Source organism: Microtus oregoni, unplaced genomic scaffold (assembly GCF_018167655.1).
Source record: "Microtus oregoni isolate MIOR12 unplaced genomic scaffold, Mior012 000020F_ref0000438, whole genome shotgun sequence".
NCBI classification, from domain to species: domain Eukaryota; kingdom Metazoa; phylum Chordata; class Mammalia; order Rodentia; family Cricetidae; genus Microtus; species Microtus oregoni.
In genome coordinates this window covers 2,870,853-2,895,038 of record NW_024543079.1, presented here as the reverse complement: position 1 = coordinate 2,895,038, position 24,186 = coordinate 2,870,853, and the positions used below count along the sequence as shown (strand labels likewise).

At 51.2% G+C, this 24,186-nt stretch overlaps 1 protein-coding gene across 1 annotated transcript in view; it reads right to left on the bottom strand.

Annotated features, from left to right (window-relative positions):
* Ptgis (prostaglandin I2 synthase) overlaps positions 1 to 19,535 on the bottom strand; it is a 35,245-nt gene extending 15,710 nt beyond the window's left edge. Inside the window, exons 1-5 of the mRNA XM_041670539.1 lie at positions 19,386 to 19,535; positions 8,038 to 8,161; positions 6,321 to 6,499; positions 4,873 to 5,016; positions 2,379 to 2,530 (exon numbers count right to left, since the gene is read on the bottom strand). Of these exons, the coding sequence (XP_041526473.1) occupies positions 2,379 to 2,530; positions 4,873 to 5,016; positions 6,321 to 6,499; positions 8,038 to 8,161; positions 19,386 to 19,462 (676 nt within the window). The 5' untranslated portion in view covers positions 19,463 to 19,535. The remainder of the gene's footprint in view (positions 1 to 2,378; positions 2,531 to 4,872; positions 5,017 to 6,320; positions 6,500 to 8,037; positions 8,162 to 19,385) is intronic.
* Positions 19,536 to 24,186: the final 4,651 nt, after the last annotated feature.

The following is a 24,186-nucleotide window of genomic DNA, read 5'->3' as shown; positions in this document are numbered from 1 at the left end:
ACATTCTCTATAAAGACGATTGTGTGGACGGCTCACAGAAAAGGCACGCGGAAGCCAGAGAAGCAGCACGATGCCTCAGCACGGCAGGTGGGGAGGTGAGCAGGACGCCAGTGCCCTTCCTGCCCTCCAGATTGGCAAGAACTTAAAGACTGATGGCTGCGTTCTGATAAAACTGTGAGGATATGCAAGTGGCAGCATCTACCCAGCAGACGGGCAAACCAACAGAAAGACAGGCCCTAGGCCTTATCTTCTGGGCAAGTGTTTAAATTGCTCCATGGCTGTGGGCACCTGTAATCCTAGCTCTTGGGAGGCTGAGGTAGGAGGATCCTAAATTTAAGACCAGCCTGCTCTGTAGAGTGACCTGGTTTAAAAAAAAAAAATCAAAATGAAGCAGAAAGAAAACATATTTTTAAAAAAATACAAAGATGTGCTGAGTGGTGGTGGTGCACACCTTTAATCCCAGCACTTGGGAGGCAGAGGCAAGCGGATCTCTGTGAGTTCAAGGCTAGCCTGGTCTACAGAGTGAGTTCTAGGACAGCCAGGGCTATTCAGAGAAACATGTCTAGAAAAAACACAAACAAACAAACATAAGATGTATCTCAGATGTGACCACACTCAGCCTGGTTGATGATCAGAACAAAAGATCTCAGCAAGTGATGCTGCTACAACCTCAGCCAACCCTAACTGCCACCTTCTCAGATGGTGCCACCCTCCCCATCTGACACATTGAGATCACAGAGACATGGGGAGGTGAAGTCCAGAGTCTGTCTCCTCCCCTCCTTTCTGCTGTGCTACACCACCACAGCAGGGGACAGAGAGAAGTGGCTGGCTCAAAGCCACTAGCAGAGGAGAGATTCTGGAAGACATGGCTCTTCCGAGCCTCCTCGTGGCTCCCATCAAATGTGCACTTGGCTTGGTCTCCTTGAGATCTCTGAATCCAAATGGACCACCATGGTGTGCTGTGGGACAATGGTTTTACCCTGTAAAGATTTGTTTTTTGTACTTGTTTAGTAAAATGCTGATTGGCCAGTAGCCAGGTAGAAAGTATAGGTGGTGCAACCAGGCAGGAAGCAGAGACGGGACAAGAACAGGAGAATCCTGGGAAGAGGAAAGGCTCAGTCTGCAGTCGTCACCCAGACGCAGAGGAAGCAAGATGAGAATGCCTCGTTGATGAAAGGTACCAAGCCATGTGGGTAACATAGACAAGAATAATGGGCTAATTTACAATGTAAGAATTAATTAATAAGAAGCCTGAGCTACTAGGCCAACCAGTTTATAATGAATGTAGACCTCTGTTTCTTTGGGACTGAATGGTTGCAGGACCAGGCGGGACAGAAACCTCTGTCAACAATGGTCGGATATGAAATGTGTCTCCAACACGCTCATGTGCTGAAGGTTTGGTCCCCAGCTGGTGGCATTAAGGAGAGAGCGCTGGACTGTGGGGACACTGGCCTGATGGATGGGTTAATGCCCGACGAAGTTCCCAGCTAGAAAGGGCCAGTGGGAGCGGGGACCTGGAGGCAGCAGGTCATAGGATGTGCCTTTAAAGGGGGTGCCTTTTTCCCCAGACCCTTCTTCCTCCTCCAGCTTTCCCCACTTCCTGGCTGCCATGAGGCAATGCTGCTGCCCCCATCATGTTCAGCCACACCTCAGGCCAACAACAATGGAGCCATGTGGCTGTGGATTGAAACCTTAGGAAACCAGGAGCCAAAATACACCCTTCCAGCTTTAAGATGTTTTCCTTAGATACTTCATCACAGCTTCTTTTATAGTAACTAATTAATTAGTTAATTGTTTTAATTTTTGGCTGTTTGAGGCAGGGTCTGACTATGCAGCCTCGTCTGTCCTAGACCTTGCTCCGTAGACCAGGCTGGCCTCGAACTCACAGAGAACTTCTTGCCTCTGTCTCCCAAGTGCTGGGACTAAAGGCATGTACCACCATGCCTGGCTCTTGTTGCTTCTTGAGGGAAATACCATCCAGTCTTTGCATGAAATCTGTAGCGGTTTGAAAGAAAATGGCCCCCAAAGTGAGTGGCACTATTAGGAGGTGTGGCCTTGTTGGAGTGGGTGTGGTCTTGTTGGAGGAAGTGTGTCACTGTGGAGGCGGGCTAGAGGTGTTCAAGTCATACCCAGTAATACAGACCACTTCCTGTTACCTGTGAGTCAAGATGGAATACTCAGCTACTTCTCTAGCACTGTGTCTGCCTTCAGGCTGCCATGACACACCATGATGATAATGGATCAAACCTCTGAAGATGTCAGTCACCCCAGCGTTTTTCCTTCACCAGAGTTGCTGTGGTCATGGTGACTCTTCACAGCAATGAAAACCCTGTGACATGGATCACTACCCATTTCTGATGTGACCTCACAGTGCTTACCCCCTGACAAGGAGCCTCGGGCCAGTTTGGGGAGCAGTAGATCCAGCTGGCGGAAAGTGTGAAAGACATCAGCTGAGTGGACACGATCCTGCGCTTGGCTCTCAGGGGTGCGGGGCGAGGCCTCCACTCCATACAGGGTCAGGTATCCGGCTCTGGGGATGATGGCAACAAGTCAGATTCCTATCTTTAGTTCCTACCTCAGGCTCCTGTCTTTAGTTCCTACCTCAGGCTCCTGTCTTTAGTTCCTGCCCTGCCTCAGGCTCCCGTCTTTAGTTCCTGCCTCAGGCTCCTGTCTTTAGTTCCTTCCCTGCTTCAGGTTCCTGTCTTCATAAAATAAGCCCTTTCTTCGCCAAGTTTCTTCTACTCAGAGTGTCTTTCCACAGCAACAGAATAAAGCAGACCACCACTCTACCTCTTGAACTCCCCCAGTCATGGGTCTCCCAGAAGAAGATCTTCCAAGCAGGAAGATGGGGGGAAACAGAATGAGGGAAGATGAGAATGAGAGAACCATGCCTAGTCCCCAACCTTCACTTCCCCCACACAGTGCATGCAGCAGTAGGCCTGCAGTGAGTGTTGGGTCAGTGGGGAGTGGTAGGTAGGCTGATGGAGGAATGAGTGAGTGGGTGGATGGACATGGATGTGTGGGGCTAATACACAGATGGGTGAGTGGATGGATGGATGGATGTGGATGGGTGGGCGGATACACAGATGGAGGAGTGGATAGATGGACGGGACTAGGTAGGAGGTGAAGGGGTGAGTGAAGGATGGATGTGGGTGGCCAGATGGGTGGATGGGTGGACGGGTGGCAGGATGGCTGGACAGATGGGTAGATAAATAGAGCACCCTGCTGAGCGCTGTGGTGACAGGCTATCACAGTCTGTCTGACAACAGCCATCCAGGTCACCAGCATTCCCTGTGTGCACTCCGCTTCTCTTCCCAGTCCAGCCTAGCGTCTGTCCCTGGGGACAAGTCCTCAGGGCAGGGGACCGGCACCTGCTCTTTCCTCTGGGCTAACAAGAAGCCTACTTCCCCCTAGGAACTTCTAGGAATCAGAGGTCAGCTCAACCTTCCCACACCTCAGCCTCACCCTGGAAGTTTCTTTTCGTCCCATTTCTTGAATAGCCTCTGGGTAGCTGGTGAAACAGCCCAGAATAGCTCACTAACGTAAGTGGATCAAGAAGGCCACTAGGTGGCGCCTGGTGCCGTAAACCGTCAGAGACTGTTCCGCTGAAGATCAGCTCTGCATCCTGAAGGACCGGCAGTGGGCACCGTGTAGGACAGTGCAGGCCTGCTCCCTGCGCAAATAGTGCACAGCAGGAGAAGGAAGGAGTGCCCCGCTGCGGGTGTGGCCGAGAGCGGTCACCTGTGACCCTGACGGGGACTCTAGTGAGTCCCCAGGTCTCAGTTTTCCATCTGGCAAGTGGGGTTTGTAAGTTACCACCTTGCAGAAAATGAAGCGAGTTTACCCATCCAGCCACCCAGACCTGATATCACCTGTGTGTGCCCGTGTGTCAACAAACAGCTGCCTTTTTATCAGAAGCACACATGCTGCTCTGAACTTCTGGGGATAATTAAAATATCTTTTTTTTTTTAATGGTGCTATCAACGATTGAGAGAGAAACAGTCTCTCAACCCTCCCCACCTTTTAAAAGCCTTCAGTGGACTGTGTCAACCACGTGTTCTTGTTCTCTCCCAAGTACAGGCTTCCACTGGGACCCACCTGGGAGACTACACACATCCCACTGGGTCCCTCTGTCTGGTTCTCACCTACAGATGTCCCCTACACAGGAGCATAAAGCGTATGAATGAGACTGCATCGGGCCCCTTTGTCAGTCCCTAAAGGACCACCACCGCCACCCGGCTGAATCTATTTTCCAAGATCTTCCTCCAGGTTGCGAGCCTGGCTTCTGCAGACCTCTCCACCTGGTCTCCCCTCTTCCACTTGTCCCCTTTGCTCTAGCCGCACTGGCCCCTTCACCCAGCCTCTTCCCACCCCAGGACCTTTGCATTCGCTGTTTCCTCGCCAGGGTCTTGGCACAGCAGGTGCTTCTCAGTCCCACGGTTAGAGCTCATCAGTGAGGCCGGAGACACCCCCAGACGTCCTATCTCGGGATCTATGCCTTCCCAGGCATAAGGAATGCATTTGCTCTGTCCCCTGCTTTGCCCCATGGGACCATTGAGGACCCAGCACAGCTGAAGGAGTTGCGCTTGGCTGTACTGTTTTCACTACAGTCATGAGGTCTGGCTTCCGGACAAGCTGAGCATCCTCTCTGTTAGCTTCTGAGAGCCAGAGTCTAGACCCCAGGCCAGATGCTCTGTGATGCCCGGCTCGGTGACTCCTGCTCCAGAGAACGCTGGGGGCCCTTGTGCAGCTAGCGTCTGCTTTGCTGCCCAAGTTGTTTGAGGTAAATTTTGGTTCCCACCTAAACCACCTCCCTACTACACTCTGCTCTGAGCTTCTCCCACGGTGCCCATGATGAGGTCGTGGGCTCACCTCAAGAGGGAGCTGTAGGAGAGATCGAGGAGGCCTGTCGCATGCCAGCCACTGGCCGCTTCTGTGGAGTCCCCCAGCAGCACCGTGCGGAGGTTGGTGTACATAGCTTCCGTGAGCGCCTGCAGGTCTCTGTGCATCAGCAGCCTGAGACCAGCAACACAAGTTAGCTACTCACCCTTACTGTACTCAGAAAAAAGACTGTGTGTGTTAAAATGATGGTCACCACCGAGACACTGTTTTTACGGTGGAGGAACTCAGGCATGCGGAACAGCATCAGGACAAGGCCACGCAGCCAGGGAGTGGTAAAACTGGGGCTAAACCCTAGTCGGCCCCACTCCACATTATGAGAGCTCTTGGCCAGGACAATCTGTCCTTGCCTGGTGTACAAACTCGGACAAGGGACCCATGGGCTTCCCACCGGCTTCTGGACATGGAGGGCCCAGGAAACTGGCTCCTCCCCTGGGAAATCCAGCAGAGGGCTGCTAATGGTCTCCTCATGTGGATCTGAGTGACACAGACTAGGGGGGCATGAGGCAAGAGTGAGGGGGGCCTGGGCCTCATTCATGCTGAGCAGAGCCTGGGGAGCGGCTATGCAAAGCCAAGGTGAGATGCCGGCTGTCTACATGTCAGGCTCCACCTAAGCCACAATTGGCAGCAACTGGCTGGAGTGTCCAGGGGACAGGGCTACCTGCGGAATCTATTGGTGGCAACAAGAACCAGCAGGTGTGGGCCAGACTGGGATTCCGGTTGCATTTGTTTTCTAACTGTCGCTCCTGGACAGTGGCTTCAGGGCTGTGCAACTAATCTTAGGTCAACTTGGCACAGGCTAGAGTTACCTGAGAGGAGGGACCTTCAGTTGAGAAAATAACCCCGTAATATTTGGCTGTAGGCAAACCTGCAGGACTTTTTCTTAGTTAGTGATTGATGGGGGAGGGCTCAGCCCATTGTGGGTGGTACCATCCCTGGATAGTGGGCCTGGGTCCTATAAGAAAACAGGCTGAGGGCTGGAGAGATGGCTCAGAGGTTAAGAGCATTGCCTGCTCTTCCAAAGGTCCTGAGTTCAATTCCCAGCAACCACATGGTGGCTCACAACCATCTGTAATAGGGTCTGGTGCCCTCTTCTGGCCTGCAGGTATGCACACAGACAGAATATTGTATACATAATAAACAAATAAATAAATATAAAAAAAAAAAAGAAAACAGGCTGAGCAAGTCCTATTGAGCAAACCAGTAAGTAGCACCCCCATGCCCTGATTGGGTTCCTGCCCTGACTTCCTTCAGTGACGGACTATGATGGTGTGGAAGTGGAAGCCAAATAAACCCTTTCCTCCCCAAGCTGCTTTGGTCATGATGTTTCGTCATGGCAGACAAGGCCAAGCACAACCCATCTGGAATGTAGGGTTGAAGCCCCAGCCCAGGCCCACCCACAAGCCCGTCTCTGCACTCACGGCTTCATCCTGGCCTTTTCCTCGCTGAGGTTGAAATTTGGAAGCTGCAGGTCAAAAATCCTCTCCATGAGGAAGATGGCATAGGGGTGGAAGTCCAGCCGCGTACGCGACTCCCATACCACTGCATCGTAGGAGTGTGGGTCCAGGAGAACGGTGACATACCTGCCTCCCACCAGCACCTGTTGGAGGAGTGTGGGGAGGAGTGATGGTGGACTCTGCATTCAGGCATCTGTGGGCAAGCACTGGCCCCACAGGCACCGGGCAGCAGTGTTCTTGCTTGTCCCACCAATCGTGTGAGCTAGGGACTGCCACTCACCTGTCTAGGCTGGGAGAAGGGACACTGTGCCTAAGATCTCCATGCTGAAAAGCAGCAGAGCTAAGACCAGCCAAAGCCTTCTAGAAGGAAAGGGTGTAGCCAGGACCATAGAGGCTGAGGCAGGAGAATCCCAAGTTCAAGGCCTGACTGGATTAGAGTGCATTCAAGGCCAACCCAGGTAATAGTAAGACCCTGTTTCCAAATGAAGAGGGAGAAAGGGGCTGGGGCATGAAGATGAAAAATGGTATGGGATTTCCTCATGTGCATGAGGTCCTGAGTTCAACTCCCGGTACCACACAAAGGGAATGGGTGAGTGGATGAATGGACATTGCTGGGTAAAATCCAGCAGACTAACTGTAGAAGAGCGGGTGGGTGGGTGGTGGATAAGTGAGTGGATGACTGGAAGGGTGGGTGGGTGGGTGAATGCATGGGTGGTTGGGTGGGTAGGTAGACGGGTGGGTGGGTGGATGCATGGGTAGGTGGATGGGTGGGTAGGTGGATGGGTGGGTAGACAGATGGGTGGGTGGGTAGGTGGGTAGATAGGAGGGTGGGTGGATGAAATACAAAAGTACTTGTGCAGAGAGGAGACCGAGTCAGGGGCTGAACGGGTAGATGGTGAGCACTGGGTGGGCTGTGGTCGGTGGAGAAAGAGGTGGGGAGATGAATAGAGGGAGGTCAGAGGAAACAGACCCTAGAGACGGAGGCTGGGTGGGGGTTGGTGAATGAGTGGAAGGATGCTGGGTGAATTTTGAGAGGTAGGCAGAGGCTGGAGAGCAGTTAGAGCCCTGGCTGGATTCCAGAGGACCTGAGTTCAGCTCCAGTACAAACATCTGTAACTCCTGCTCCAGGAGATCTTACACTTTCCTCTGGCCTTTGTAGCCACCCAAACAGATGTTATACACACACACACACACACACACACACACACACACACACACACACGGAGAGAGAGAGAGAGAGAGAGAGAGAGAGAGAGAGATACATTAATAAAAATTAATCTTAAAAACAATAGACTAGATAGATGATAGACAGACAGACAGACAGGTAAACAGATAGATAGATGAGAGCTGATAGACAAATTTGGTGAGTATACAGAAAGATGGATTAATGGATGGGGAAGTGTAATATTTAATCTTAATTCCCAACCTGATTGCATTGAGAAGCACCTTAAACACGGAAGCCCATCCCTGGGTGTGCCTGTGAGAGCAGTTATAGGCACCCTAGGGCCCAACACTCTGCTGATGACTGATACATGGTATGCACAGTTGGACAGAGGGACGGATAATCAGCCCCACCCCCGCGGGTGACAGATGCATGGGTCAGTGTGTGGGTGGATGTTGAAGGAGTCGATGACCCCAGTGATGAACCAGCCACTCACTCCTTTCCCCTAGTGACACTTACAGTAAATATGTCGCCATGCTTCTCCTTCATCCTGGTGAGGAAGCTGGCAGCATCTCTCCCAAACTCCAAGGCATGGCCCAGCCAGGGGATGTTGCCCAAGTCCAAGGGAGGCTCGCCGGGTCGCCTACAGAAACCACAGCACTTAGCCCCATGTGATAAGAGAGAACAGAGAGTAGAGGCCATGGAGAAGTCATAGGAGGCACTCAACAGACAGCTGGAGGCGTTCCAGCAGGAGGAACAGCAGGAGCAAAGGTCCTGGGGTTGTACGACGGGCTCAGAGAACAGTGTGGGAGCCTAAAGAATAAGGACAAGGGTGTGTAGCTGTAGCCAGAGCTGGAGAGACTCTGGGTGAGGCCCTATGGGCTTGTGGGTAGTCGGACTGTGGCTTAGTCTCCGAGTGAGGTGGGGTTCCTGGGAGGGTGTGTGCTGAGGACGACCAGTGCCATGAAGTTCTGGAGACCCATTGGCCTCTGGGTAGAGAATGGGCTCAAAGGTGCGGGTAGAGGCTGGGGGCTAGGCATAGGCAGCTCCCTGTGGGAGGAAGCTTCCAGCACCCAGCAGAAAAGCAGAGTTTTCTGAGCCAGTCTGGGCTTGGGTCATCTCACACTCCCTCAGCTGCCCACAGGAAGGGAGTAGTGCCAGTGACAGATTGGCAGGACGCAGGCTCCGCTTCGCTCCGCTCAGTGGTTCCAACCCTGAGAGCCCTCCACGGCAAGAGCCAGGCCATGGCCTGGGGGAAAGACAAGGATATAGGCTGTCTCCTTCCCACAAAGGCCTTATTTTGTACCCACTCTCTAGCGGCTGCAGGGCTTTTCCATTTTTAAGTTAAAAGAAAAATAAGAGTTTGCAAGTATGTGAAGGAACTGTAACATGCAGGGCGGTGATGGTGTGCACCTTTAATCCCAGCACTTGGGAGGCAGAGGCAGGCAGATCTCTGTGAGTTCGAGGCCAGCCTGGTCTACAGAGTGAGTTCCGGGACAGCCAAAGCTACACAGAAAAACCCCGTGTTGAAAAAACAAACGAATGAATGAATGAATGAATGAATGAATAAATAAGAAACTGGAATACACGGTGTCCACGGACACAGCTACTTTAGAAACCAGGCTGGCAGCTCCTTAACCTTTACGCATGCTACACAATGAAGCAATCTATCCCCGAGAAATAGAAGCATGCTCACAGGTAAGCAGGCATGCTGTTGCCGATGGTAGCATTGCTCATAACAGCTGGGGAGCAGAAACAGCTTTGTGTGAGCTCAACTGCACGTGGCGTGTCCCGTGCTACAGAATACCATTCAGCCTCGAAGAATGAATGAAGCAGTGCTGAGCCTTACAGGCACGGTGCAAAGTGGAAGCCAGACCCAGAGTCGGGAAATCCACTGGGCTAGGCGTAGATTACAGGGTGTCTGGGGAACAAGCATGGAGAATGGCTGCCGACAGATTCAAGGTTTCGGTTCAGCGAGAAAATGTTCTGGAATTAGGGGTGACGGCCGTCCAGCTTCGTGATGATACTAAAACCCTGAGTTACAGTTTTAAGTGTTGAATTTTATAATATGTGAGTTGTATCTCATTGAATAAAAAGTTCAGAACAATGACCAGGACAATGGAAGCCTGGATGGAAGAAGAAGGTGATGGAGGAGGATGTCCCCATGGCCAGAGGGTGAAAAGACTGTGGGAGGAGGGAAGAAGAAGCTGCAGGGAGAGGGAATGGTGAGTGCAAAGGTCCTGGGGTGGAAGTGTGCGGGATGGGGCTTTCTAGAGTGGTGTGGCCCAAGTGGACAATGTACAGACGTTAGGTAAGTAAGGGTGTTAGAGATGACTTTGAAGACCTTGAGGGCCTGAAGGTCAGGAGAGAGTCTGGCTTCTACATCACATATATTGAGGATCCTGCGGAGCGGTTGAAGCAGGAATTTCTTGGTGACCTGTTTTTTATATATGGTAGCAGTAAGGCAGAGCAAGAGGAAGGAGGACAGGGCCGGGGATTCTGGTGACTGTCCAAGAGGAAAGGCCTGGCATCAGTTTCTCCATTTGGTTCACATCCAGCAATTCAGGGGAGCGCAGGCTTTCCGCAGCCTTTCTCCCTCTGCTTCCTGCATCTCCATTGGGTTGTCCCTAGAGAGTGGGGGTCAGAAGCAGGCAGGACAAGATGGCCAAGGCTGGGGAAGACCGCAGCATACCAGGAGACAATGTTGGGGGCCTCAGGAAGGGCCTCACTCTTCAGCACCTCACCCCCCGCCCCCACTGGACAGCTTCTGAATCATTGGCAAACTCAGCCTCTCTGAGCTCAGAGAAGCCCAACAAAACCAGCATGTCTCTGCTTCCAGGGGCTCCAGGGGCTGCAGGGGCCTTCACCTTCCCAATCCCTTTGTAGCCCTGGGCTAGAGGGCTCTTCTGTCATGCCGGGTGCCCAGTAGCTAGTGTGCACCTGCCCCTACCAACCCAGGCCCAAGTGTGGGATCAAGACCCAGAAAAGTGGGTTGTGCAAGGGTGGCCAGATGGCCAGTGGTTACCACCCAGACTTGGACGCCGGTCTTCCTGGGCTCAAATCCAGCTGGACTTCCAGCCAGTTTATAACTTAGGTGCTCTCTGCCTCCATTTCCTGGCCTATAAAATGGGAAGAGCTGCGTTATGAACAGTGTCCATCCAACAAGAGTAAAAAGAATGTCTAGGAGATCCCCTGACACTGGCAGCCAGGAGCAACTAGGAGAAAGACCCAGAAGCCTCCTGGGTGTCCTTTACTGAGCTACAGCTCCACGGGAGCTGCCACTCAGAACATCAGTGTTTGCCTTCCTGAGTAGTTGCAGTTGGTGTTTAGAGCCCATAACTCGGTGGCTCTTCCCCTGACTCATTGGCTCCTCCCATAACCCCGTGACTCCTCCCCTGATACTCAGTAGACGGCAGGCTCTACTTTTACAGTGAAGAAAATAGTCATGGGGAGACTGAGGCCCTTGCCTGGAGGTTCCCCATAGAAGTGCTGGGTTTCCAGTGGTCACCCCCTAGTGAGCATTTGTACCCCCACTTTACAGATGAGGAAACAGTCACCTGTGATTGTCCCTAGGCCATCTTCGGGGCCGGAGGGGCCTCTTCCTCCAGGCTTGAACCAGGTGTTATTTCTGGCTATGCCCTTCTTCTCACAGAGAAACCCAAGAAGGCCCAGACAAAGGCAGGAAGCTGGAGCCTGGGCGCCCAGCCCCTCAGGCAGCCAGCGGTTCCCCTGCACTGGACCCCAAGCCAATCCGAGTCAGTCCCGGCCACATTCCAGAGTGAGTCAGCCTGTGGACAGCTGGGGCTAAGGAGACTCTATTTCAGGGCCTGTGGCCTTCCAGGGCTAATTGACACTCTCACTCTTTTGAGGCTCTGCCAGGCCAGACATTGGGGGAGGGAAATACTTGAGGCTTGGCCCTCCTCTCCTGGGTTCCACGTTCAGACACCAAGACGTCCCTGTGGCCTCTCCTAGAATGCTGATCCCACCAGGCAGGAGCCTCTGATGGGTCCTCACTAATGGACCCCAGAGCCAGATCTGCCGCAGCCTTTGTGAGGCAGGGAAGGGAGCCTGTGGTAGCTCCCTCTGAGGGAACCCCGACTTGAGGATGGTGTCTTCACTGGGTGGTATATCCCAAGACTCAAACTCTGGGAACTGCATGGAACCTGCTAGGTGCTTAAAGAACATACGTCACATGACCGCATTGTGCACGTAGTCAGACTCAGCGAGCAGGCTCGCCTACCAGAGCTGCTGAGAGGATCAAGGCAGGTGAAGAAGCTGGCGTGCAGTCTGGGTTCCGAAACGCTCAGCTCAGAGGCTGGCTTCATTGGCTGTGCATTGCTAGCAGGCTGCCTAACCTCTCTGTGCGAACTTCAATTCAGAGTAGAGGAGGAGCTCCAGGAGGGTTTTCTGGGAAATGGAGCAGGGCTCAGTTCTCCTCTGCGGGTTGGGGAGCTGAGTTTCTCTCCAATTCTCTTAACCTACTTAGCCCAGCCTTTCTCCAGAATGCATCCACAGGCCTCCGGGGGTTCCTATTTTCACTAAGACAGATGCTCCTAAAGCTATTCCACGTTGCTTCCCCCTCTGCCATTGCCTGTTAGAAAAAGCAGATGGCGGAGAGTGAGTGGGCTGTGGCTCCATAGGTAGAAGGCTTGCAAGCACGCGTGGATTCATCCTCAGCATGAGTAAACTGGACATGGTTGCAAACCCGGGACCCCAGCACACATGAAGTGGGGCAGGAGGGTTGGGAGTTTAAGGTCATACTCAAGGCCAAGGCCAGCCCAAGGTACGGGAGCCTGTCTCAAAAAAAAAAAAAAAAAAAAGGAAGGAAGGAAGGAAGGAAGAAAAGGAGGGTTTTCAGATGTTAACCTCCACCAGGCTCAGTGAAAGACTGCCTCACAAAATAAGGAAGAGAGCAACTGAGGACAATACCATGTATCTACCTCCGGCCTCCTCCACAGCACACACACAAACATGTGTACACACAAGGAGGGGCCAGCGAGATGGTCATTCAGGGTAGAGTCATTTGCCGCCAAGCCTGGCCACCCAAATTCACTGCCCAGAACCCACAAGTGGGAGTTAAGAAGCAGCTCCCCCAACTTGTCCTCTGACCTCCACATTCACACGTGTGCCACAGCCCACAGCCCCACACAATGCACACACAAGCATAAATACAGGTAGCCAAATCCTTAGAGACAGCATTGGTAGCGGCGCACGGCCTGCTCGGGGCAGGTTCTTAGTCTGGACTTGGCTTTTGAGGCAGACAGAGAGTCCAGTTTCTTATTACATCTGGCTCCCCACAGCACAGCAGAGGGTCCTGTGACAGACAGACCAGCAGTGGGCTGGAGTGGCAGCAGTAGGAGGCAGGGTCTGTGCTGAGGCTTAGAGGGAGCTGCAGCACCAAACCCAAGGAAGTGTGGCTGTGTTTTCCCAGTTCCACGTGAAGCTGGAGGACTAGATTTTTGTATATGAAGCCCTCCACCCACCCCCACTTGTTACCGGAAGGAACTAACCCCCTAGTAGGACCATTTAGTGACCTCTGTCTTACGCTTGTTAAAAACGACATCTATTCCTACATAGAAACCTCGCCTCCTTCCCAGCCCAGGCTACACCTTCCTCAATAACACCGAGGACCCCCTCTAATCCCTCGGTCAAGGACCCCCACTCATGAGACTTCTCTCAACAGCCAGGCCACACTCCGCTGGGAAAGCGGCTAGGGACGAAGCACACACAAGCGACCTCAGATTACCAGTGGGGAAACTTGACTGGGTCGGTGGGCTGTGGCGCATGCGTGGAGGTCAGAGGACAAGTTGGGGGAGTCGGTTCTCAACTTCCACTTGTGGGTTCTGGGCAGTGAATTTGGGAGGCCAGGCTTGACGGCAAATGACTCTGCCCTGACTGACCATCTTCTCACTAAGGCCCAGAAAGCAGAAAGAACGTTGCTGGTAACTACTTGGCAAGTCACTATGCACAATGGGCCCACACAGGAGATTGCTAACTCCACCCCCTACAGCCGTCGTCATCTACACTGTCCCCAGAGAGAACAGTCATAGATGTTAAACAAGGCTTTAAAGTCCTGTCAACAGTCACAGAAATCTGTATCTGGACGGGGACAAGCAGGCCAGTAAGACCCGTGTTTCACCAGGACAAGATCATGGAATTAAGACTCTCCCTTTTTGATACATGGTCTGGAACGTTTGGGAGTACAGCATCATAACATTTTTATGTGATATTTTAAAACAAACACGGGAAAGGGGGTCTTGGATCACTCATCTCAGACATCCTCTGTGTGTACAAAGTTTATGACATTTAGCACGGTGTGGAGATCTGGGGACTCACATGGGACGTGGGAGAGCCAGTTCACTTCTGCTGTCTTTCCTATGACCGAGCTTTGCTTCTTTAAACGTAAAAGAACACCACAAAACACGTGGGAACGTAAGAGTCCCAGGAAAGAGATGGTTTTCGTGTTCCCTTGGTCCTCATTACTAATTTGGACTCCAGGACCGAGGAGAGTCTTAGGTGACAGGAACCGACTCACACCCTGCTAAATTATTGTAATTATGACCTGCTTCCCTAACGCTGTGTAGTAAGCCTCTTCTTCTGAAAACAATGCTCTTATTTAAAAACAAAATTGAGGGTTTGTTTTTTGGGGTGTTTTTTGGAAATGCTGGAGGGCGGATAGTCACCCACCCACCGGCATAGTCTAATTTTGCTGGGACAAGCAGGAACTTGGGGAATTGAAGGATAGATATGGCACGTACTTTCTGTGCAGCCTGTCAAACCTCAGTAGTGTGATGGGGTGGTAGAAGTCACCCCAGGTTTGGTCAGGAGAAAGGAATGGGGCAGGGTGGAGAAGAGCCTTGCGTATTTCCACCCAAACTTTGGGTCCCGCCTATGTGCTTGTCTTCCAATGTTGCCTATCTTTTCCTTCCATGGGATTGTTTGGTTCGGAGCCGTGGATCTTATCGTCTGGGATTTTTGAGTGGTCAGATCAGCCAAGCAACAGAGGGAAAATGAAAGGAGTCGTTCCAGGGAATGAAAAAGGCCTGCAGCCCGAGTCTTAATCAGGGCAGAACTTCTAACAGGTTATAGGGCTTCCCTGAGCCTCTGTGTCCCCCTCTACAAAGAGGGTAACCAAAGCTGGAGAGATGGCTCAGTGGTTACAATCACTGGTGATTCTTTCAGAGGTCCCAGATTCCATTCCCGGCACCCACAATGAAGGGCTCACGGCCCTCTATAACTCCAGTTCCAGAGGATCTGACATTGCCTTCTGAGAACTACATGCATATGGTTTAGAGACATACATTCAAGCCAAAAAACTCACACATATAAAATTAAATATATATATATATATGTATATATATATATATTAATAGGAATAACCAGAGTGCTTTTAGGCAGGTGAGCAGGGTCCTACTGTCGGCCCCAGTGGCCAGGATCTCCCACGCCCATGTCTTCCCAAACCTTCTCAATTACTTTCCCAGGTGCCATGTGAGGAATGTTTTTGGTTTGGTTTTTTCTATTAAAAAAAAAACTGGCTAGGCCACCAAGAGCCAATATTCCATAAATCTCCCCCACCTTGTAAAACGTTTATGGACCTCTTTTCATCTCCTCCCCTGGCTGAGGCCACATCATCCCCAGAACTCAGTGACTGGCGCAGCTGATCCACCCCACCAGTCCCTCATTTCCTTTGCGTAGATTCACTTAAAACCACAGGACGCTAAAAGACAGACTGAGAAACTGGACCCCAGCCATGGAGAAACACAGTCACGACGTGCGCTAAGACAGACACGAAGTGACCTTGCCCTGGCATGCCCACTAGCCCGGTTTGGGTCACGGCACACACTTTTTACGAAAAAGAAACTCCCTTGCCTAGTTACTTTGACATTGTTGGTGTGTTCCTTTGTGCGGCATCAAGATTATTCTCTTCTGGCGATTTTAAGGTTCATCCTGGATTTCAAATCCACTTGGATCCTTTCGCTTGGGGGAGACACATCCCATGGCCCATTGCTGGGGTCCACAGGGGCTGGGACAAATGAAACTCTTTCTGATCAGTAACAATACCAGAATGAAAAATTTCCAGCAGTTCAGGGAAGGGCCCAGGAAAATATTACATGAATGGACTCTGTATTTTGATACAAAAATCGGGGCTTGATCTCTAAGGATTGGGATGTAAAATAATCAGGTCAAAAATATAAAAGAAAAAGAAAGGAAATAGAAACCAACTCCTCTGGCCAGCCCACAGGTTCCCATTCAACGTTCTCTTCCTTTTCCACCAAAGGAGAGACTGAACAATGCAAGAGACCTCAAAACTCTACGTGTGATTTCCTATCTCCCTTTTATGGGCGTGGGTCCCTTTCCGACCAGTTCCTTCCGAGAGCCCAGGAGACTTTGGAGAAAGGGACAAGAGACATCCACTCTGTGTGGTCAGGTCCAACACTGTCTGGGACCACATGGTTCCAGGCAGCTGCTTTTCTGACTGGGTAAAAACACCACACACAGCTGCAAAGGTTTTAAATCAGGATTAACTATTTTAACAAGTTGGTTTCTCAATGACTTAAATTCCTACCAATGGCGGCTAAAGAGACAGCTCAGTGGTTAAGAGCGCTTGTTGCTTTCAAAGGACCCAGGTTCAGTTCCCAGCACCCACTTAATGGCTCACAACCACCTGTAACTGTAGTTCCAGGGTATCTGGTGCCCCCTTCTGGCCTCTCTGGGCACCAGACACATACATGGCATATAGGCATGCATGTGAGGAAAACATACAGACACATAAAATTAAAAAGAAAACCAACCCCTGCCAGTCCCAGGCCGTGCCATGCTCAGGTGTGATAGAATGGCACCAAGGTCACTTTTTCCAGGCCAGTTTCTTCCTAGGCTTCCTGAGAAATGGTGCCCTCCTACAGGCACTGGGCACGCTCCCCTTTCACTCCATTTCCTTCATGGACTCCCAGCCCAGCAAGAGACTGGACCTCAGAACCCAGGGGACATTAAAACACCTGGACGCTGTTGTTTGTCTCCCAGTATAATTTGTGGTAAGCTACAGGGACTCCCTCCTTGGATTGGGACAACAGAATTGCTTCCTCTGCTTCTTCAGTTTGCTGGTAACTTCCGCTGCTCTATCCTAATGCTAATCAGACTCAGATGCTCATTTGAAAAATTAAGAGGGTGACAGTCCACCCTGAGCCCATGAACTACACAGATCCCACAAGAATGTCTGTCCAGTGTGGGTGGGCTCATTTCACCATAGAGCTGAGCCCATAGGAAACACAAAGTAACCCTGCGGCTTGTTCCCATCTTGTCTGGTGACCTCATCAAGATGGAGGCAACAGTGTGCCTTGGTTGCCGTCTTGACAGGTGACAACATCAAGATGGTGAAGACCGTGAACCAACCACATGACATGAGCCAAGATGGCAGCACCCCTAAAGTTTCCTGGTACCACTGAGTCCTTGAGGGGGCCACTGCACCCATAGAATTTCCTATACCACAGGCATTTGGTCCCAGGTCCCAATCCTTCTCTGGTTTTGGTTCTTCACCTTGCTGGATGTCTGATGTGGTCGTGGAAATGGGAGCTCCAGAGAGATGCCAACATTGGCTCTATTGCCAGTGAGAAGGTCAACGCATTTTATGTCAAACTAAGGAAGTGATACCAGTTCACCGTGGTGGATTTTTTGAATGTTTGACACACTGTTTTGTAGGATGTTCTTAACAGGTTTTCAGAGGGGACCTAGAGTTTTCCCAGCCATGAACTCCAGCACCAGTAACACATCATCAGGAAATGACTGAGGTGGCCAGACCTGGGAGGCTCATGTGAATTTACAGCACGTGAGGGCTGTGTCTTGGAAATGGACAGACGGTTGGAACCAAAAGACAGATGGCCAGACAAGCTGTTGCGAGCCTGGCTTGGGTCATGGTGTAGCCCTTTTGGAAAAAGAAATTGCCCTGCTGGGTTCCTTCTGCTTTTTCCCCATGGTTCTTTGTGCCGCACTAAGAATCTTTGCTAATGCCCAGAGGCATAAAAACCACAGATAAAGGAGCTTTCAAATCGTCAGACCACAAGAATCTGCACCACTGGAAGGTTGCATCCCCCACCCCCACCCCAGGACACTGTTATCATCGTCATCGTCGTCATCATCATCATCATCATCGTCATCATCGTCATCATCATCACTTTAACCACAGAACTGGGGCAGAGGACATTCACTTGCCCCACAGACTGGGGACATCCTGCTGGGAGAATGGCCAGAACCTGGATGTCCACCCTTCCTAGATGTCCTACCTGCCCCAAGGCATAGCACAGGTCACACACCCCTGCAGGCAAACCAGAGCGCCATACATGAGATGCGGAAAGCTATAGAAACAGGATCAGCGAGATGGCTCGGTGGGTAAAGGTGGTTACCACCAAGTCTACTGACCTGAGCTGGATCCCCAGGACCCACACGGTGAGAGAACTGTTGCCTCCAACTTATCCTCTGACCTCCACATGTGTGTTGTGGTGTGTGTGCTCATGCACATGCGCACACACAAACACACACACACACGCACGCACACACACAAATAAATAAGTAAAAGTAATTTGTTTAAAAAGAAATCTCTCACAACAACCAAAAAGTCCACAGACAAAAACATGGACAGAAAGGCTAAAGAGGCGCACAGGTGACCGGGACGGAAGCATGAACAGATGTCTAACATCTGGTGTGAGGAAAGAAACTCTGGAAGCTGAAACCACAGACAGATCTGGTGCAGACCGAGCCAGCAGCTGAGGACACCCAGCTATTCCTTACAGAAACGGCTTTTGAATTTTCCTTCCCTCCTTTTGGGGCAGATAAGCAAACACATAGTTTAAATTTCACCTGGAAAAGTGCCTGGAATGAGCTGACTGTTGGAAATCTCAACTCACACAGTCTGCAATGTGAGGTTCTCAGTGTTTCTGAGATTTTAAGGTGCTGCGATGTAAACTCGGGAGAGCTGGAGCCACAGAGGGAGCAATTGCTGAACCAGCTGAGGATGCAGGGTGGGACTACTCCAGGCGACCCTGGCAGCTGACTGAGAAGGCTGATGGACTCCCACAGTCTGAAACTCAGCGACCAGCCGTGGACCAGGGCTGGCTTTTAAACAAACATCCCACAAGAATGTCGGATGTGATCCCTGAGCTGCTGCAGCAGTAGCCGAAGGAAGTGCGATAACACTTGCCACTTCTCCCTAACTTCCAAACTGGTCTGAAAGAGTGTGTATGTGGCTGGGCTTTGTTTGTTTGTTTTTGTTTGTTTGTTTTGATTTTTACGTTTCTTTTTTTTTTCTTTTTCTTTTCTTTAAAAAAAAAAATCTGGAAAGTTCCTCCCAAACTGAGCAACAGGAAAGGCCTGGAGAAAGGAGGAGAGTCAGGACGAGGAGGGCCCTTGGTTTAAGTCAAATGTATTCTGGTCCTGAGCGATTCAAATTAACTTTAAAATACTTTATACAAAGACTTACTGCCAGCTGAACTCTCCCGCATGAAGAGAAGTGTTTAGTTTTTCTCCAAAAGGCAGTGTCTCCAAGGGCACTAAACTTTAAGGACCAGGGATCTGGTTCGACCTTACCCAGTCTGTGGGACTGGAGGGCCTCAGTTTCTCCTCTGGTGTGTGTGTCGTGAATCATGGGACCGTCTTCCATGAGTGGGAAGCCCTCAGGATCAGTGTGTCCCTAGCAAACCCTCGAGTCCAGCCTCAGCATTCCCACCCGGGTCGAGCTACAGTGGGTCTAGAGATAAGTGGGCACGGGACACCGTGGAGGTTGCAGCGTGGGTAATGGCAACTCAGTCCCCGCCTCACACCTCCAACCCTCGGCCTCACCTGGCTTCTCTTCCCCACCCTGTCCCGGGGACACTCACCGCGCGCGCCGGCGGCTCAGCAGCAACAGCAACAGCAGTAGCACGGCCATGAGGCCGAGCAGAGCGACCCAAGACATGGCTCGAGGGTGTGCGGCTGCAGGGTGGCAACAGGTCACCGCCACCAACACCAGACCACAGGAGCCCCAGTCCAGCCAGCCCCGAAGGCCCCCACTCTAAGGGCCGGGCTGGAAAACGTGGGATGGAGAGGGAGGAGCGGGAAGGGAGGGGTTGCCGGGGCTGCTGCTGAGGGGAGGAGAGGGGGATTCGGGAGGCGGGCTCCCGGTGGTGATGGGAGGGGGCAGAGAGGAGGAAACTGAATCAGAGCGACCAGGGGAGCCTTTCCTACACATTCGTGCAAACCACACTTCCCAGCCCATCCCCCGCCCGTCCTGACCTGCGTTTCCGTGTGAGCTGGGGAACTGTCCACCTCACCCGGACCAGGGCCACTCAGGACCGCCCCAAGCCTACAGTCCTGACTGTGGTGGGGATCACAGCAGGGCCTCAGGATCCTGTGGTCACATTACTTTGAGAGTCAGCCCCGCGCCGTTTTACTCTGTCTCTCTGTCCGTCTCCGACCCGTCCCATCCCGTCCCGTCCCGCCCCCCGCCCCCCCCAGGAGGGCTTGACTCCAAGCCTAGAGGGCAGTTTCTTTTGAAGACCATTGATCAGGGTTCTACTTACCTAAGAGTGACTGATGTGTCTGTCAAGAAAGGAAGATCACGGCCTGAAGAGATAGCTCAATGGTTTGGGTTCAGTTCCCAGCACTCACATGGTGGCTCACAACCACCTGTGACCCCAGTTCTAGGGGATCTAATGCCCTCTTCTGACCTCCACAAACACCAGGCACACATGTGACAAACAGATATACATACAGACAAAACATTCATACACACGCTAAATAAATAAATAAAATATTTTTTTAAAAAAGATCACAGACTTTCTCTCAAGTGCCATAAAAAAGGGGACCCAGGGGGCTGGAGAGATGGCCCAGAGGTTAAGAGCATTGTCTGCTCTTCCAAAGGTCCTGAGTTCAATTCCCAGCAACCACATGGTGGCTCGCAACCATCTGTAATGGGGTCTGGTGCCCTCTTCTGGCCTGAAGGCATACACACAGACAGAATATTGTATACATAATAAATAAATAAATATTTTAAAAAAATGGGGACCCAGGTGGAGCTGGACCCTCCTTCCCACACGTACACCCCAGTCACACACTCCGGAGTCCTGGCATTTGTGCCCCCCCCGCCCCGTACCTCCTCATTTGCTCCTACCGTCTCCCAAGGTGTTGCCCCACCTGGCCCTCTGGCTTCCATGCTCATTTTTGGTTGTCAGTCCTACCCTGCCTACCAGGCCCGCAATCCCTAACACTTAGAAGGTGGGGGTGGGAGGATCAGGAGTTCAAGGCCAGCTTTGGCTTTGTAGTGAGTTGGAAACCAGTCTGAGCTTCACACACATGCACACACACGCACACATGCATGTGTGCACATGCACAGAGCACACTTACAACACACGTTCATGCACACATGTGCACACACCTATGCACACGCACAGGCACACATACAGAGCACACAGATACACCCTACCAGAACCCACCCTGGCTCCTTGTCACTCAGAGCACAGCCACATCCCTACATGGCCCCCCAGGAACAAGTGTATCTGCTGAGCCCACCCTCACTACCAGACCTTGTCCTCTGCTCTGGTCACACGGTTATTCTTGTCCCTGCCCCAGAGAACCAAGCTTCTTACCTGACACTCAGGCCCAGTGGATCTATATATGGTTTAGCCAAACGGGGTAGACGTAATCCCTCTCATCACAGCTTTGGCAATCTTAAACTTTATAGACACCCATGAGACCGAGGCCAGAAGGTGAGGAGGGGGTAGATCCAGCTGTGGTATTTCGTCAGTCCTCCTCAGGAGGATAACGAGGGCCACAGGTTGACTCCATTACCTGGGCTGTCAGCACGGGGTCTGTTAAATGTTCACAAGACAGCTGACAGCTTCCACAAACACTTTCTTCAACCATTTCCCCAGTCTGTCATCTGTTGGACCAGTGTGAACATGTCTGCGCTATGTCCCTATCAGAAAGCACTGCCAGGAGCCCAATACTTTGAGGAAACAGCCAGCCCAGTGAGTGGGAAGGGTGCTTGCTTCTGCCCAAGCTCCTCTGCGTTGGGAAGGGCTAGCACAAACCAGAACCAGCCTGCTCTTTGCTGGTGTCTTTGTGGCCCAGGTTGGTTTGGCCTCTAACCCTGTATTATTTTGGTTTTAGTTTCCTCCCTTGTCTGGTACAGTTTCTGAACACATTGTTGCTTATTCGCTCCTCATTGTAGGGTCTTTACACTTGGTCTACTATGATCCTACAAGGAGGAGACGGGGCAGGCATGGACCTAAGCCTGAAGCCTACCTTCTTGACCAAAATTAAGCATCTGAGGAATCTGACCTGGTTGATCAGGCTGTTTACCTGGAATCTATTCGTACTTTTAAAAAGTGTGCCTATGTATGTTTCTGTTTGTGGGTATGTGCATGTGAGTACAGTACCTGTGGATGTCATAAGAGGGCATCAGATCCATAGAAGCCACCATGCATGGATGCTGGGAACTGAACTTGAGTCCTCTCAAGAGCTCTGTCTCAAAGCCCAGCCAAGCTCCTTCTTTGACAAGTTGTTCAGGGGAAGCTTCTCCCTGTTTTACTGAGATCACTTTTACATTGGGCTTCCAGTAGTGACAAGTTGGCAGGCTAAACTTCTGATTTAGAGTCATTTCTGCTGCTGGGGTAAAACACTCTGACAAAACAAGCAAACAAACAAACAAAATCACACTAAGAGGGAAAGGGGGCTTACTTCCATTTCCAGCTTGAGGCACAGTCCATTACAGTGGGGACGTCAAGACAGGAACTTAGAACAGCTGGTCACAACACACCCACAATCAAGAGCAGAGAGAAACAAAGGCATGCATGCTCACCAGCTTGTTTGAGCCCAGCTCTATTCCTCCGCCTGTCTTAGATAGGGTTCTATTGCTGTGAAGAGACGCCATGATGATGATTTCTATTAGTCATTACATCATGGCAGGAAACATGACGTCACACAGGCAGACTTGGTGCTGGAGAAGAGACCGAGAGTCTTACATCAGGATAGGCAGGCATTGAAAAGAGAGGGTGAGCCACTGGCGCTGGCCTGAGCTTCCAAAACCTCAAAGCCCACCCCAGTGACTCGCTTTCCTCACAAGGCCACACCTACTCCAACAAGGTCACATGTCCGAATCCTTCCTTTAAGTCAATGGGGGCCATTTTCATTCAAACCACCACACCACTATTTTTTTTCTCTGAGACAGGGTTTCTCTGTGTAGCTTTGGAGCCTGTCCTGGAACAAACTCTGTAGACCAGACTGGCCTAGAACTCACAGAGATCCGCCTTCCTCTGCCTCCCCAGAGCTGGGATTAAAGGTGTGCACCACCACCGCCCAACAACCACCATACCATTCTTACATACTTTAGGATTCCCCTGCCTGGGAATGGGGCCTGGGTCTTCCCACACCAATTAGTTAAGGCAATCTCTCATAGACACAGCCACAGGCTAACCCAATATAGACGCCCCTCATTGGGTCTCTTCCCAGGTTGTATCAAATTGGCACAGTAACCATCACACCCTGTAATTGACAGAAGTTTGTGTTTTAGGATTGTAGCCAAAGTATCAACAAATACAAAGTTTCAAAAAAGGACATCAAAACAACCGAAGAAGAAGGCTGAGGACTTCAGGCTTGCACTAGGACTCCTTCTGTGATCAATGTTTCACCCTCTACGCTGTTAGAACAGTAGTATGCTTGGGATGGGAGTACTTAGGCACATCTAATTTAGCTGTGCTTAAAAATGAAGATGACGGCCTTGCATGGTGTTGCATGCCTTTAATCTCAGCACCTGAGAGGCAGAAACAAGTGGATCTGAGTTGGAAACCAGCCCGCTGGTCTACAGAGAGTTCCAGGCCAGCCAAGGCTACACAGAGAGACCATGTCTCAAACAAACAAACATAAAAACAAAAACAAAAAAAAAAAAATGAAGACAATGGGTCAGCAAGATACATATGATGGAAGGAGAGAAGCAACTCCTAAAAGTGTTCTCTGACCTTCACACACACACACACAGCACAAACACACAGCACACACAGCACACACCACACACACACACACACACACACACACACACCACATGTGGACCCCCACATGCCCTTCAGTTTCTTGCAGCCATGTAAATCAATGGTTCTCAACCTGTGGGTTGAGATCCCTTTGGTCAAACAACCCTTTCAGAGGGGTCGCATATCAGATATTCTGCATCAGGTATTTACATTACAATTCACAACAGTAGCAAAACTATGATTATGAAGTAGCAACACAGTATTTTTGTGATGGGGGTCACCACAGCCTGAGGAACTGTATTAAAGGGTCACGGCAGCGTTAGGAAGGTTGAGAATCACTAATCTAACCCTCTGGAGTTCTAAATTCTTCACATTGCTAGAAGAGGGTATTATCCCAGCGATCCGAAGCCCTGGATGTTTTCGATCCTTTTTCTGTCGCTGTGATAAAAATGCCCCAACAGAAACAGCTTAAGGGAGAAAGGGATCGTTGTGGCTTACAGGTCAAGGGTGCAGTCCATCACGGAGGTCACAACAAGAGCTCAAAGTGGCTGGCCACATCTCTCCCACCATCAGGACACAGTGGTGAGCGCATGCTGCCACTCCGTGCTCCTATCCATTTGCATCCACTGTAGAGGCCAGGATCCTAGCCAGGGAATGGTGCCACCCACAGTGGGCG